Source organism: Patagioenas fasciata, chromosome 5 (genome assembly GCF_037038585.1).
Source record: "Patagioenas fasciata isolate bPatFas1 chromosome 5, bPatFas1.hap1, whole genome shotgun sequence".
NCBI lineage: Eukaryota > Metazoa > Chordata > Aves > Columbiformes > Columbidae > Patagioenas > Patagioenas fasciata.
The window spans coordinates 53,464,006-53,480,464 of record NC_092524.1 but is presented as its reverse complement, the minus strand read 5'-3'; the positions used below and the strand labels follow the sequence as shown (position 1 = coordinate 53,480,464).

General features: G+C 36.3%; 1 protein-coding gene across 7 annotated transcripts in view; it reads left to right on the top strand.

The window, feature by feature from the left end:
* The window catches only part of RPS6KA5 (ribosomal protein S6 kinase A5), an 82,694-nt gene that overhangs the window by 47,430 nt on the left and 18,805 nt on the right, over positions 1-16,459 (top strand). For 5 of the 7 annotated variants that reach the window (XM_065838258.2, XM_065838257.2, XM_065838260.2 and 2 more), the window contains 4 exons: positions 2,807-2,890; positions 5,466-5,569; positions 14,591-14,741; positions 16,130-16,291. In XM_065838258.2, the coding sequence (XP_065694330.1) occupies positions 2,807-2,890; positions 5,466-5,569; positions 14,591-14,741; positions 16,130-16,291 (501 nt within the window). Of the gene's footprint in view, positions 1-1,974; positions 2,103-2,806; positions 2,891-5,465; positions 5,570-14,590; positions 14,742-16,129; positions 16,292-16,459 lie in introns of all 7 variants that reach the window. The other 2 variants (XM_071809558.1, XM_071809557.1) reach the window with 2 other exon arrangements.

Sequence of the window (16,459 nt, the reverse complement as noted above, 5' to 3'; positions counted from 1 at the left end):
GACTCCCTACAAGAGGCATATTTAACGATGACAAGTTTACATACATACTGATAGTGAAACAATACTATAAAAACTGTGTTCTGTAAGAAACCGCTAGATGTAGTAGGTGAGGCTTGCAATTTAATAAAACACAACATAAATGGAGTGGTCTGTCACAAGTAAGTATCCAGATTTTGTGACTTCAACTGTCTGAGCTTCCTACAGCATCTTAGGAAGGCAAATCTGTGTCAATTTGTAGTTGAGTCAGAACACTTGGCTTTCAGATAGTTGACCTTATTAATGTTCTGGGCAGTGCTGTGGTCCTCTGAGCTTATTTGTGTGGTTAAATAAGAAACTATTAAGAGTCGGTATCAGAGTGTTTTTTCTTAATGCTCACCCTGCAACGGCCAGAAGCTGGTTCCAACAGGGCTTCTGGAATATGATGCTAGCATATGTAGTGGCAAATCAGTTTTGATTATGAAGAAAATGCTCAGTGGGACCACTTTTTTTCCTTCCTGATGCTGAGTTCCAATTTACTACTTAATTTCTTGCTGAGAACTCTGTGATAATCATCTGCTTGCTTCTCCTTGGCTCTGTTCAGCCTCAGATTTCAGCAGCAGACCACTTCTAAACTGAAAAGGCATCAAATGCCGAAGTATTTCCCTATGTGAATGAGGATTTGGAGTTTTTGTAAATCTCATGACAAATATGTCCCAGAGTGTTTTCTTTATAAATGCCTGTTTGCAAATTACACGATGAGTTTTTCATATTGAAATTTAATGGTAAAATTTTTTTTTTGAATGATACAATACCAATTCTTTAAACTTTTACAAAATTATTTTGGGGGTTTTAAACAATGAATTTTGCAAGGGAAAAAAATACCTCATACATGAATTTAAGAAAGAAGTAAAACTCATCTTCAAATATTATTTCAGAAATTCCATCTTTCATATTAAAAGCTAAAATGATTGTAAATGGTAAAAAAAAGGAAAAAAGTAAATGCAGTTGAAAATGAAACCCACCGATTATGTATAGTAAGGATTGTAATTGTTCACCAAAGAAGCTACTACGAAAAATTCTACATGTTTTGAAATGTTTTGAGTGGGCCTTCTTACCAGCAAAAGGTACCTGAGATCAAAAGGATTCTCCTGTACCTGTCTATACATTCATACACAACTCCCCAAGCTGTTTCTTGTCACTGGCATCTCTTGTAGCCCAGCTTTATTACACAACGTGGAGACAAAAAGGACATAGTTTTGTGGATGATGTGCTGAATTGGCAGCTAACTAGATAATAGTTTTCATCCATTTCTTTTGATAGAGTAGCATTATAAATTGTTTCCGTACATCTCAGCTTGGCTGCACTGTCTTTACTCTTTGGAGAGGCAGCCAGTGAAGAATGGTCTTGTTTTGTATTTTTCACTCCCTTTTCCTCCTTTCCCTTCTTCCCCCCTCCTTCCCTCTTTCCCAGCTGAAGGAAAAATGGACAGAGGGATATATGAAGAGCTTTAGGTTGCCTGATGCCAGGATGGAGGGCTAGGAATCTCTGAATTTTTTTTTTTTGCTTGTTTTTGCTTCTTACCACACTATTTTTCTTTTAAATAACAGGTACTGGAAAAGATAATCAAAGCAAGACAATAGATGTGTCAAAAGAAAGTTGAATCATGAAAAATTTATTATTTTATGGTTTTGTCTCAGAAGTTAATATTTCAAGTTAATATTGGAACAAAATGAGGCCTCTTAACTGAGGATTTTACCCCCCAAAACCAGTCACAGTATATGTATTTTAATAAATACAGTTTAATAATATGCTGTTGGACTGTTTAATTTTTATGCCTCAGGGTAGCACTGAGCACTATTTCTACTTTCAGAAGCTTCCTCTTGTTAGTGCAGTACATTCTCTTATATAGCACCTGTTTTAAACTCCAAATCTGAATCTACAAATGTAAAACCTGACTTTTGAAATATTTGCTTTTTTGAACACTCTTCTTTAAAGGACCTATCAGGATCTCTCCCCAAAATGCTAGAAGCTTGAAGGATAAGGGAGGAACAGTGTTGCATGGCCCAAACACATGTGCTTTCGTCATTAGCAAGGTACAGCATGACCTCATGTTGACCTCAAAGGTAAATCGCTAACAGGGAACAATTATACATGCCTGTGAAAGCAGCTTAGTTTTGAGCATAATCAAGACAATAACTTCAGTGTGTAGAATAAAATTAAATTTACAACTCTGTCTGTCTGCCTTTCTCTTTCTCTCTCTTGTCTTTCTCCAAGTCTCTTCTTGAGAGAATGTTGTGGTTTTTATATATGTGTGTGTTGCAAAAGAAAATTACTTTTCTAGAGGTCATAATAAATTCCTAAATATGGGGAACCCAAAGGATCTTGTATCCAATTTAGTCAAATTGTACATCTTACAATGAAATGCTCTTTTTAATGGAAAGGTTTCGTTTTTTTGTCTAGAGTATTGATATTGCAGCCTTCAGAATGTGTCTCTATATTACCTTGGGGAATCTTGTGTAGTTCTGAAATGTAGAGATCACTTAGACTTACGGGAAAGTTTTAAAACTATCTATACATAAATTTTTGTGTGGTTATCTTAGACTGTCACACAAACCTATGACATTTTATTTTTATAGAAGACCGTAAATATTCTGTAGCATTATGTGATACATCTCTGCATATGATGCATTATGATTTAGCTAGCAGTTCTGAGCTATTTGGAGAAGAATTGCTGCCAGCATCTTGGAACTGTTAGCCATATCTGTCCCATATGATTTGTATAATGTAATTGTTTGACATGAATGTTATTTTCTTTTTTTTTTGCTAGAATGAGCGAGCGTATTCCTTCTGTGGAACGATAGAATACATGGCTCCAGATATTGTAAGAGGAGGAGATGCAGGACATGATAAGGTATGTTCTATTCAAGTTTATTATTGGGAATGAATAAATTCTTTAGATAGTGCTATTGTTCAGCTTGAGGATTTTTTGTAAAATATGATAGTGTCTTATTTAAGCATGCCTTATTTCAGCTTGTCCTGAAACAGATTATTGCCTATATTTAAAAACAACAACATGATGTATTGTTAGTTTTTAGTCTCAAGTAAAAGGCATATTTATAAAGGTGTTGAGGGTTATTTATGTTGTGTTCAAAATTTGTTCTGAATGTGCAGTGGGATGAAAAAACTCAGCTGACACTTCCTTTTAGATAAAAAACTATGTAGTTCAGAGTGGAAAAATGACTGTATTCTGGCTAATCCTAATATATTTTTGAAATCATACATCAGGGAAATCTGTTATCTTTCTTGAAATATGGAGTGGGTTATTAATGTTATAAATGTTCTCAGATTGTAAAAATAAATTCTACTTAGCTTGAGGTTCAAGTTTTATTATGCATTAAAGTGTCAGTAATTAATGGGAAAGATCAGGATAACCGTAATTCACAGATAATACAATAGTACAATATTCCTAGATATGTTATTCCGATTACTCGCTATACTGAGAAGTTCAGAGAATATTTAATCTCTGGGTTTTTTTGCTGTAGATTGAGTTGATTTTCTTTTGGGTATCATGAAATATAGTTAGTCATAGTTCCTCTTATAACAGCCTTTTCAGCACTGGAAAACATCCTGTCACGCTCCATCTCCTTTTTCTAGACTAACTGTACTCAATCTGACTTTTGCCTGAGAAGGTTCTTTGTTTTTCTCTCTGTGTTCTGCTTCTCTTTTGCTCCGAGTTTGCCTGTGTATTTTCTGCAGGTGGGGAGCACTGTGGGGGCACTGTATTTCAGCTGAGAGTTGGCAGTTTGAAGGACAGCAGAATGATTACCTCCCATATCCTTCTCTTAAACTTAACGTAGAATGTGCCTTGTCTTTTCACTGCATCGTCTCACACCTACTTTGTACTCCACTCTAACCTCTACATCGTTATCTACCGTGCTGCTTGCCTAGTCATTATTAAAATTGGAATTTTACAGACTTAGGAGTTCAAGCTCTTTCCTGCATTCTGTTTCTTGGTTTAGTCTTGCCAGTTTCAGAGCATCTCTCCAAAGCATCAGTCACTTTGCATTGTGATTCTGTCTCCTGGAGTCCTTACAAATTCAATATTGTTGCTGATTTTATTAAAGAGGAATTTCCGTTATCTTTGATTGATTCTATCTGATACTTTCATTAGATATAGTACAGAGCCATACAGTATTCCATAAAAAATAACTTCACAGTTTGCTACCAAATGTGAGCAGATAAATAAAGATGATTTTGCAGTTACCTGTGTGATGGTAATTGTTTCCAGCACACACCCTTTCCCTGCCGTTGGCAACGTCACGTCACGCAGTGTTAGAAGGATTTTAGTGTTTTTCATACTTACTGCATATCCAGCAGCTCGAAGATCTTATTTAAAAAAAGAGGAAATGAGATTGCTTTAGTATGCTGTGCTCGCATTAGTCAGTGTTTTTGATTTGTAGTTTCTTCTGGATAGCTGTGTTATTTATCTAAAAGACTTGCTTGAGTATTTTCTTTTAAAGTTAAATTTCTGATTCTACAGATCCTCCTTTTCCTTTGGAAAAACATATGCCAAGAAAAAGTTCTTCTTTGGGATTTTCTCTGATTGTGTATTTGCAAATGTGATTGCTAAGAATACAGAGACTTCTTCAGCTAGTTCTTCTAGGCAGTCTTGGCTGAATATATGAAACACCACATTTAGTGTATCTTGGAGCAAACAACCTAAAATTTGAGGCCAAATTGTCATAATTTCACTAATTGTCTTCCTGTATTGTATTAATGTTGTCATCATAAGTAAAGCACAACTTTTGGAAGTTTCACTGAGTTGCAAATTTCATGGAAGTAAAACTGAGAAGTTCAAGCACCTGTAGTTAAACTGATTTTGTTGAAACGACTAAACTGTTTCCTTTATTATTCATAGCAGCATCTTTTCTTTTGAAAGAGAGAAATACTTTGTAAGGTAGGAGGTATCAGAGATATGAATAATATGATTAGTATATAAGAAGTCAATGATCACATATGTTGCCAGGGAATATAAAATAAAATTCCATAACATGATTTACTGTGCTCTTAAATTGTGATTTTTGGAAGTTCCTTAGTTTCATTCTGAGGTTCCTGGAAGTTCAGGTTCCTCTGCTTCTTAGCAAGGCTTAGGTTTCTCTGGTATGTCAAGTACATTTTAGAATTCTTATCCTTTCACAGTGGTAGAAATCAAAAAGAACTTTAGTAGTCAGTGGAAAGAGTTCATCTTGAGAAATAAGTTGAAGAATCTAAGTGGAGCGATTTAAAAAGAAAATTCATTTAGTCTAGAATATACCTCCAATCATTACTGCAGTTGTTTATGATTTATTGTGTACAGGTTTGCTTTTGTATAGATAGGTGGGCTTTTTGTATGCTGGTTGTTTTCTGCATGCAATGTCGTGTTCCTTCTCATGTTAGCGATTTTACTTCAATGTGTCGTAACATACATAACTATTTTTGTTCTATAGGCTGTTGATTGGTGGAGTGTTGGTGTTCTTATGTATGAATTATTAACTGGAGCATCACCATTTACAGTTGATGGAGAGAAGAATTCCCAAGCAGAGATTTCTAGGTAAGATTCAAAACCGTAAAGTATACGTGCTTTCACACAAAGTGATGCTTCTGCCAGAATATGTGTTTTGTGGGAGTTTTAATCTAAAATTTAGAAAGAAAGTGCTACCAGGGTAACATTTTATGTGCTGTCGTTCTGTTTAACAGAATGGCATCTGGAAGCAGATAGGTTTCATAACCTCAGCAGATCATTGAAATAATCAACTGACCTTTCCAAAAGACCTGTTCTGTTTAAACTACAGTGAAACAACAGCTTTGTAGATATTCAACCCTCTTACATGTTTACTTGTGAAAAGGAAGTCAAATGAAATATGAAATCATATGCAAATAGAATTATCACATTCAAAATCTTTATACATAATGAACCATATATTCAGCTAGAGAGATTTTTGTCAGTTCTTGCTAGGTCACTCCATCAGACTACTGCCTTAAAGTGTCAGGATGTACCCTGCTCCCACCTTTTTGTCACAGGTAATATTTTATTTTATTTTATTTTATTTTATTTTATTTTATTTTATTTTATTTTATTTTATTTTATTTTATTTTATTTTATTTTATTTTATTTTATTTTATTTTATTTTATTTTATTTTATTTTATTTTAATTTATTTTAATTTAATTTTATTTTATTAACATGAAACAATGTGATCTTTTCTAGCCGTACTTGCATATCTCAGAAGAAATGTCTACGATACTTATGGAAATGAAATAACCTATACCATTCTTAAATTTTACATGTAAACTCTTCCTGACTGTCACATTTGTTATGTGCAGTAATCTCCACACTTTAAAGCTTAAAGGTTTGTTTTCAGTACCCATGTAAAAACATTGGAGCATTTTAAAAAGACAAAGCAATAAGCATACCCAGACCATATTACTGAAATCTTACCAAAAAAATGAGCATTTCATATTATTGCATTTCTCTTGGTCTGGGGAGCTGAGGACTTACATTGCACAGATTAGTAACCACTGTTAAGATCAGCTTGGAAGTTCAGTCCCCAGACTAAGAATAGTCTTGCTCCTGTTGGAATATATTATTATGGTTCTGACCTTCACCTCAAGTCACTTGATATTTAAAGTTATAATGGGCAACAGAACATACATCAATTATTTAGATAGTTTATTTTACTTCTGTTATAAAATCAGTCAAAATCTTAAAGTTTGAGGCCTGTTTATTAGTTTCTAGGTCTCTACCAGAACAGGAATCTTAGAGAGACTCTAGAAAAAAATGCGGGAGGGGAGTACACTGAGCTCCTTCAAGAAATAACAGCTGAATTTTCAGTACCTGTCTTTATTCTAAGCTTGTCTGGCCTAGAAGCAAGATAATTTTGTCAATGAGGATACATTCACGATTTACACTTAGTGTCATTTTTGAGTATTAATTCTTCCGATTATGTCTGCAGCCTTTTCGGTATGAGTTTTCTGTTGAACTGGGAGGCAGATCCTAGATAGTTTTACACTTACAATTAAATAGTTTGCATGTTTTCTTTGTAACTATCTTTGGTCTTTCTAGTTTCATTTCTGTTCTAAACTGATAAAAACTGAATTGAAGATAATTTCATCAGAAATTTACAGTTGCCAATGGTAATGAAATCACTAGCACTGGCATGGAGATATGAGTTAATACAAACTTCTTTCTCGATGGTAAAGTTATTCTAAACAGAAATTGTATTACCCAACCTACATATGCCTTAACTTGCAACAGATTTAGAGAATTCAGTTTTCTCTTACTCAGTCTCAAGCCCTGAAAGCACAGTTTCCATGGCTTTTGATTTTTCTGAGTTTAAGGAAAAACATCATCTAAATGAATCCAGGTCCTTTTATTTTACCTAAGTGGGAAGTAATCTTAGGTATTTTTAGGTAATTTTATTCCCGTGTGTGGTACAATGGCTGTATGCTGTTCAGTTTGAGCACGAAGTTTCGTTCTGAAATATCTAAAGGACAATTAAGTTCTTCTGTCAGAAATAGTTACTGTGTGGTTTGTATGTTTTTTTATTCTTTCTAATGAGGGATTGTGTTCAGTTCTTTTATCATAACCTTTTTGACAACACTGTGGACTACTCTTTCATGGCAAGCACAGCTTAAGTGCACACTTCACTTTCTCTTATGTCTCTGTCTCTCTGGCTGTGAAGAGTTGTGTTTGTTTGGTTTTTTTTTTAATGCTTGGTGTTATGGTTTATTAAACTTAATTAAAAAATTTCATAGATTTATTACAGTATCTCTCCTTCTCGAGTATACCCTCTCCCCATTCTTCTCCTTTCTTCCCAAACCTTCCTTTCATTTTTGAGAATTCTGGATTTCCTTTGCTGCAGAGCCATGGATGGGACCCATCTTGCAAGAGCATGGGCAAGGGCTGGGTTTGGTTACAAACCCAGTATTTTCAGTTTGACCATGAATGATGTTTAGTACTGACTTTAAAGACAGACAGATCCATTTATGGGTGTTGACTTTTGAGGGTCTTGTCATGCATACAGGGATTTAAAATGGGCATGAAGCTTTTGGAGTATTATTTTGCTGCTGTATAGCAGCTTAGAAAATCTTACCAGCTTTGGGGTAATAAATAAATACCTATCTTTTTCCGTTTTCACACATATATGCATCTATAAAATAATCTGTAGCAGCATATGATGCCATTTTAGCATACTAATGCTAATAGCATCCTATGCTTTTTATTTGGCATAGTTGGTTAGACTTTATTAAAACTTCACAGAGGACAGCTGAAATTTGACCATCCGTTAGATGCTGTGAAGTTATGTTGTCCAAGATTTTGTGAGAAATCTTCTCTTGATAAAACTGTTGGGAAGATGCATAACAGGTGTATACTGGGATTCCCTTCTTTATTCTCTACCTGTGAAGACTCCAGTGATTGTTAGATCTTTTAAAGGACAGAGCAGTCATTAAATCCAACTTGTAATTTGCATGGTGTCTAATGGAATTTTGTCCTAGAGTATATAGCTGTCTACCTAGAATATAAAGCATTTATTCTCTTAGATGATGGGAGTCCAGAGTCCAAGAACTGATAGATGATAATGTAATGATGCTTTTCTAACAGATAGCAATGAGTTAGAAAATCTGTGCCACATGAAGAAAACCATTTGATGCTAGACTTCATGTGAATCACATCACGTCAGTAACTCTGCCTACAGATCTCTTCAACCTTTCAGTAAAGCAGATGGTTTTAAGAAAATCTAAGTATTGCATCAAAGTCTCTGACTTGCCTAGAACTTGGGATGCACATACAGATCTGACTGCTCAAAGCTGCAATGAAATAATCTGCCATTAGTAGTCTGAGATGACAGGGCATTCAGTAGAGTTGTTCTCAAATGTGAAGGGGAAAACTCTGCTTTGGAAGCTTGTCCCTCTGTCCTTTAACAGGGTTACAGCTTGGAACTGCTTTCTTTTATTCTTTGAACATCAGGATGGATAAGTATCTTTTTGATGCTTATAATACAGTTCTGAGAGCACTGATAATAGACTATAGCAATAAAAGTTCTAGCATAAACCTGATGTTTATGTTGGTCAGCTGTGGTGATCCTTTCTTTTTTTTTTAATGATCTAATTGTGTCTTTTACCTGGTGGAATCAAAAAGAACTTAAGGTTCTACATGTTTGATGCTTTCTTATAATCTCTTCCAGAGTCAAGTTCAGGCTAATCAAAGTGGAGGGTGAAAGGTGGCTTCCATCTCACTATCGTATATGTATCGTATCTGTGTCTTAACCAAAATAGTTGTGTTTGTGTTTTGTTTTGTGTTTGTGGTTGTGGGGTTTTTTTGTCTATAAAACCTTTCTTTGGTTGGCATATAATGTTTACCACTTCCTTAGCATTTTCATCCTCTTTACTTGTAATTAGTTTTGTTTCTCACTGTTTCTATTTTAAGGAAGTTCTGTAGTTATGGTTTCCAATAATTAATTGGCATTAGTTTTTTCAGGCACCCCATCTTCAATTGGTTTTCTATAACTTATGCTTTACTTCTCAGTGGATATATTTAATAATAATTTTTACAATATAGTTTATAGATGGGTCAATCTAATGCTAAAAGATAAATTGATCAATAAGTCAAATTGCCAAATTGGTCCTGTTGTCAATAGATGTTTCCATGTTCTTCGACATAAATTGGATTTTCTCAGGTATGTGGTGTATCAGAATTTTGACTAGGTCTGCTTTTTACAGACTTAATTAAAATGAAAAATTAGGAAAATATCTTTCAGCTTCTGGTTAACAGCATATTTTCCCCTTTCATTTTATCTTAACCACTGGGAGAAATCTGCCGTTTGTGTTGGAGAACTCCCAGTGACACTGTTTATCTCTATAAGGCCTTTATTGAGCATTGCAAGGGCATTCCTGCCTAAGTCCTGAAGATTATCACCCTGGAATGAACGAGGTCAGAATCCTCTCCAAATTCCCTTTAGACTGATGTTGTGATATACACCTTTAGCACATGAGGTTTGCATTTATGGTTGGTTTTAAATACTATGCCTTCTGTAGAAGAATGTTTTATTCAGCCAGCAAACGCATATCCCTTCTCTACTGCTTTGATAAAGAACAGATAAGGAACCTATGGTCAGGCTATGTAATTTTTAAATTGCATAGATCAGTGGTGGCAACTCAGTTTTTCATAACAAAATGAGCAAGTTCCTCGGCTGATTGGTCAGGCTTAGCAGCCTGCACTTTTTACACAGGAGTGGCTCTGAAGAGACTGAGAAAGAGGAGGAACATTTAAAGATCCAAGTGCCATTTCCCTACTGTATCCTCCACTCACTGAAGAGTAAACATCTCTTCCTCCTCATCCTTTATTACCATGACCTTCACATTCTTGTGTATGCTCTTGGTGTGTAGTATTTATGGGAGAAACTCAGCAGAGCTGAAGTTCCCGACACACTGTCCCAATGGTGTTGGCTCCCAGCTCTGCAGAGTCTGCCACAGAGAGGGGTAAGGTGGCAGGGATCCAGGACTTCAAAGTGATAATCCCCTTGACCTGTGCAACGGTTGGTTTCTCTCGGAGTGTTTTAGGTACAGCCAGAGTGCTCTCACCAGCAGGGGTAAGCACAGCTCATCCCAGCTCAGAGGGGTTGTACTAGATTAGGAGAAGCAGCAAATATGACAGTCATCCTTCAGCACCTCTGACCACAGTTGCCACTTGGAATGCTTAATTCTTCCTGCTTACTTCTGTCACTGTTATTGGACCACACCAACATGAGATGGACAAGAGGGGGGAGGTGGTTCCAAAAAGGAAAGGAAGGTTGATGCTAAAGACCGTAGCTTCTTTTCAGAAGCACAGACATCCCGGGAGGGACTTGGGACACATGCAGCTTCCCTCCTCTGGACGCTTTATGGGCTGCTGTTACAGCCTTGAATGACTTACCTTCAGTACACACTTCACTAGTCCTGCACTCATAAGCCAGACTCTCTTCAGTTGGTCCATAGTCTTCACCAATATCTGCTCTTCCACATGTTGATGCCATATGGTCTTTCATTTCTGGCAGCTTGCTTTCCATCCTCAGTAATGTGTATGCAGCTTCACATACTTGAATTCCATTATAATTGCAAGTAGTTCTTGGAACTTCTAAAGAAATCCGCTTCATTCTTCACTACTTACATAGTGTGGTTCTCTGAATTCAGAGCATCGTTAATAATTTGTAGTATTGGTTCACCTCAGAAGTATTTCTGAATGGATGCCACTGGCATGTGTAAATGAAGATCACATGGAGTCTGCTTGTACAGCATGGCAAAATGCTGCCTTCTCTGCAGTGGGCTCTAGGAGGGTCAACAGACGGAAGATATCCCTCAATATGATCATAGCTTGCTTTTCACGTAGCTAAATACCACTTCGTTGTTAATTCTGTCTGTAAAAAGAAATAATTCAAAACAATAATCTTGGCAAAAGGCAGGAATTACTGGTGCTGTTGCTACAGAATTTTCCATTAGGTAAAATACAGTATCATACTGAACTATCATTGGCAAAATATGCATGCTAGTTGTTTGACAGCTATAATCTGTCAAATAGGGAATTGCTTCCTCCGATATTTTAAGGAGTGTTCTCTACCCAAAGAGCAGAATGTCAAGTAATATGAAAAGTTAGTTTATAAACCTGTCTCAGTGTCAGCTGGGTCTCTCTGCTCAGTTACCACATCAATGGTGCCACCGATTGCAGTTCCCAGGCTGACCGAAGACAAGCCATATGTCACTGAAAATTTGCAATTAGAAGGATGAGGTTTACTGCTGTTGTTACTGATGTTCTTCTGGCTGAGAATTTTCTGGTAACTTTGCAGTGCAGAATTCTATAAAAGACTTTCCACTATTTATGTTTGTTTCACTCTCTTTTTCTTATGTGAAGGTTGGTATTTGCATGCGAAACCTGAAACACAGGCAAGATTCTTAGTGCTAGCACTTAATAACATCAGTACTACAGAGACTGATCTTCTGAGGCTACCCACAGAAATTGTGCTCATTTTTTTCTTTTACCAATGCTACATATCATCCCAATTCAGTGTCTTTTTTCAGAGACTTTTTCAAATTTTTATCTGACTTGGCCATCTGTAATCTCTGACATTTTTTCAGACTGGAGAATGCTCTAAAATTTGCCTTTTGGATTTTAAGGACATTCCAGAGTTGTAAGCGCATTTGCTTTAGAAATCAGTTTTAAAAAATACTGACTTAGGTTTTTATTTTCCCCTTCTGAGAGCCCAAAGAGAACTTGTCTTTACAAAGAGACCTATACTTCTCCACCAGTCCTACGGTATGAGAATCCTCTTGTTCAGTAATGTTTAAATTTAGTATTAACATCTCTTATTAAGAAATCATTTGCCAATATTGTACTTTCTTTTGCTTTTCTGTAAAGTGAAGTGTGTACAGAAGCTGAAGACAAGGCTTATGCTTGCTGTTACTTCCCCTAGCAGAGTGGCTGTGATTTAGACCCTCACTGGCAGATCATCCTTAGATCATTTGAAGATGCTATATCTTAAATCTCAGACTGTATTTTCCCAACTCATTTCAGTTTTACTTAAATGAAGAGGTTAGCTTACTTTGTCTTTTCGTTTACTTGAAATTGAATGCTACGCTAGTAGGAACAAACCCTGGGATAGGTGCATATTAAACTTGTTTTTGTCCTTCCACACTGGCAGGAAAAGATTATGTAGGAAACAATACGTTTGCGTCTATTTTTGGGGTAATCAAGAAGTTACGTATTTCAAGATAAAAAATTTCCCATGGGATAGCTGTCTCTAAGGATATGTCATGCAGTAACTTTAAACAAAATTTAGAAATGTTCTGCAGTGATCAACTTAAGCTCAGAGGCATATAGCTGTTGAGATTTTAGTGGTGCCACAGCCTCATGTAATTTCAGTGGCACAGTGTCTCAAAGCTTCAAAATCTGTGTTTAGTGGAAATATTCTGTCCCTCTATATATTGTGCTTCCTGAAGACACAGCAGTGAGAATACGTATATCGATATAGAGACACTGAGTTTCAACATGAGGGAGCAATGTGCCCTTGTGGCGAAGTTAGCAGATGGTGTCCGGGGCTGCACTTGAAAAGGGAGTTTATCCTTTCTCTCTGCTCAGTGATTGGGAGGCCATGCCTGGAGTATTGGGTCCAGTTCTGGCCTCCCCAGTACGAGAGAGACATGAACACATGGGAGAGGGTCCAGCAAAGTTGCCCTTAAGAAGAATAAGGTGCTGAAGCATAAGAGGAAAGACTGAGAGAGCTGGGACTGTTTTACCTGGAGAAGGGAAGGCTGGGGGGCTCTCACCAATGTGATCAAACACCTGAAGGAAGGGTACAGACAAGTGGGAGCCAGGCTCTTTTCAGTGGTGCCCGGTGACAGACCAGAGGCGATGGGCACAAACTGAAACACAGGAGATTCCCTCTGGCCATCAGGAAACATTTTTACTGTGATGGTGACAGAGCACTGACGTGGGTTGTCCAGGGAGGTGGTGGAGTGTCCCTCCTTGGAGACATTCAAAAGGCTTCTGGGCATGGTTGTGGCAGCTGGCTCTAGGGGACTATGTTTGAGCAGGGCAGCTGGACCTCCGGTGGTCCCTTCCAACCTCAGCCACCCTGTGATTCTGTATGCTAAAGGATTTTGTGTATGTTTAACCTGTTGATGTGTCTTTGGTATGTGTTGTCCCTGTGTGCATTTTCCATTTTCCTTCAGAATCCTTAAATTCAATATCTACATTTGGAATAACTGAAGGAAAGCTTGCCTTCCTCTTTATATAAAAACTGTGGGACCTACACGTATAAAAGATCGGTATAGAAATGTGATTCTACTTAGGCTTCGAAGATGTTGAACTTCCACTAGCTTTGTTTGATGCCTCCTAGTTCTTGTATTGAAAGAGACAGTGAGGTCCCTATCCACTTTCTCTTTACCATTTCTCATTTCGAGGGAAACATTATGCCCAGTCTCCTTAAGTCGGCTTTTCACTAAGCTGGTATTCCTGGCCTCTTTTGTAGATCTTCATGTGAAACACATTCTATGTTTCTGATTAATCTTGTTACTCTTCTCTAAAACATTTCCAGTTATAGTGTCTCCTTTCAAGAGCAGGGCATGAGCGCTGCACACAATATACAAGGCAAACCTCAAATGGCCCGAGTTAGTGGTGTTTTTTTTTTTTTTTCCTCTTTGTTTTCTAACTTTGGAATTGTTTTTTTTTTAGGAAGTTTATTTTGAGAGCTATTAAGCATCAAGATAATGTCTTTGTGGAGCTATCTGTTGTAGCCATGAGATTTCTTTTGAATAGTGATGGTAGGCTTAGTATGTATGAAATGAGGATTGTTTTTCTTTGGTGGATTAAGTTACAGAATTTATATCCTATGGATGTTGTGCTTTATGTCTTCATTTCCTCAAATGTGTCTTTATTATAAAACAAAGAAACAAGTTGGTCTCAGATTTGTCATCCTTCTGTCTTTGGGTACAATAAAGTTTAAGAGAAATGTCAAACACTGCTAGCAGTATGGTAGCTCTTTGAGTTAACACTCAACACATTAAGTAATTACCAAGTGATTGTTATTTTGCTTGTTTTACAGGAGGATATTAAAAAGTGAGCCACCTTATCCACAAGAAATGAGTGCACTATCTAAGGATATAATTCAACGTCTCTTGATGAAAGACCCCAAGAAGAGGCTAGGCTGTGGTCCCACTGATGCTGATGAAATCAAACAGCATCCCTTTTTCCAGGTAAAACAAACAACGAAACTCCCCAGATACCACTTACTCTACATTAGTTCCTTTGAAATCCAAGTCTAAAGAAACTCAGTTGTTTGTTAACAGAATAGCTTAGAGGCTTGTTAACTGCATGAATAGTTGCGTTGAAGTTAGTATATATGTATCCATGTGCTTATGTAAACGGATTCTGTGCATACTGCAAGAAGGGTTGATTTTTAATGTGTTCTGTCTGTTTCTAGCAGTAACTTGAAGCAGCCAAAAGATAAGCTACTTAAACCAGAAGGCTTAATGGAAAACACTTAAATTATATGTTCTGTGGTTTTTTTTAAAGAAAGTTTACCACTGACATTATTTATAAAATTTGAATATTGATAAAATTCACCATTAGTGATAAATGCCTCTTCTGTATTTTCCTTTGCCTAATTAGACCTTTAGTCTTGTTTAGCAGATTTTAATTCTGTTCAGATTTCAGCGAATTAAGATTTGTTTCAAACAATGATGAAGATTGGATTTGTGAACAACATCTGTGCTTTTCATCCATTGCAATTAAAATTGTGTACTTACTCTGAGAAAACTAAGTATGTATTTCCGGTGCTTCTGAAGTTTGTTTGTTTGTTTGTTTGGTTTTTAAATTAGTATAAGTTTTGGAGTATTTAAAGGTGGTAGTATAAATTAGACCTTTCATATAAATATTTTAAATGTAATTATCGTAACATTCAGCATGGGCAGTATCTTGTGTTTTTAACTTCTGAGTTTCTTCTCATACCTTCTGTATTTCCTTCTCTTGTAAGACAGTATGACAAAGTGGAGTTGAACTTCCTTTATTCATTGTTTGTTTTGGAAGTTATGTTTTTTTCCTCATATAAAATTTTCTAATCTTGAATTCATTTCATTTCCACTATTTTGTAGTGATAAGGGAATTTTCTCAGAACTACTGTATCTGTGCTTCCTTCTTCTAGCCATGCATTTAAGTAGGAATCTGGGGCATTATGCTCTCAGGGCCCTGGAAGCTGAGGTCAGTAATGAAGCACAGAAATCAGCAATGAAAAGCTGAAGATACAGCATGCATGCAGTACAGTTTGCAAAAATATAAATGTTGTTTCTTCTGAAATACAGAAAGACAAGGACTGTCACACTAATTGTTTGGCTTATCTCTACTGTGAAATATCCTTTTTTTTTTTTTTTTTTTTAACTGGATTCTGTCTACTTACAATGAAGTATGATACTTCCTGCCTTTACCTTAGCAAATTAGTAGGGCATAATTTGAATGCTTTTCATCTGCCTGTGAAAAATAGCAAATGGAGTTAGGGCTGTTTGTTTCTGGACAAGTCTCTCTTTCCAATATCTGTTTCTGTTAAATTTTCATTTGATTCAAACTTTTTTTCCTATTTTTGGTTTAGAATATGAATTGGGATGATTTAGCTGCCAAAAAAGTACCAGCTCCATTTAAACCAGTAATCAGAGATGAGTTGGATGTCAGTAATTTTGCAGAAGAATTTACAGAAATGGATCCGACATATTCTCCTGCAGCAACCCCTGAGACTTCAGAAAGAATATTTCAGGTATTTTAAGAATTCACATTAATTAAAAAAATAATTTATTGAACAATTCCACAGTGTAGTGAGCTTTTCTCTTTCCTGCTTTCTAAGTTTTTGGGAACTAACTATGTAATTTCCAATCTCTAGTCCCAGGACGGTTCCCAAGTGAAAAATGAGAAAGGTGGAAAGAGT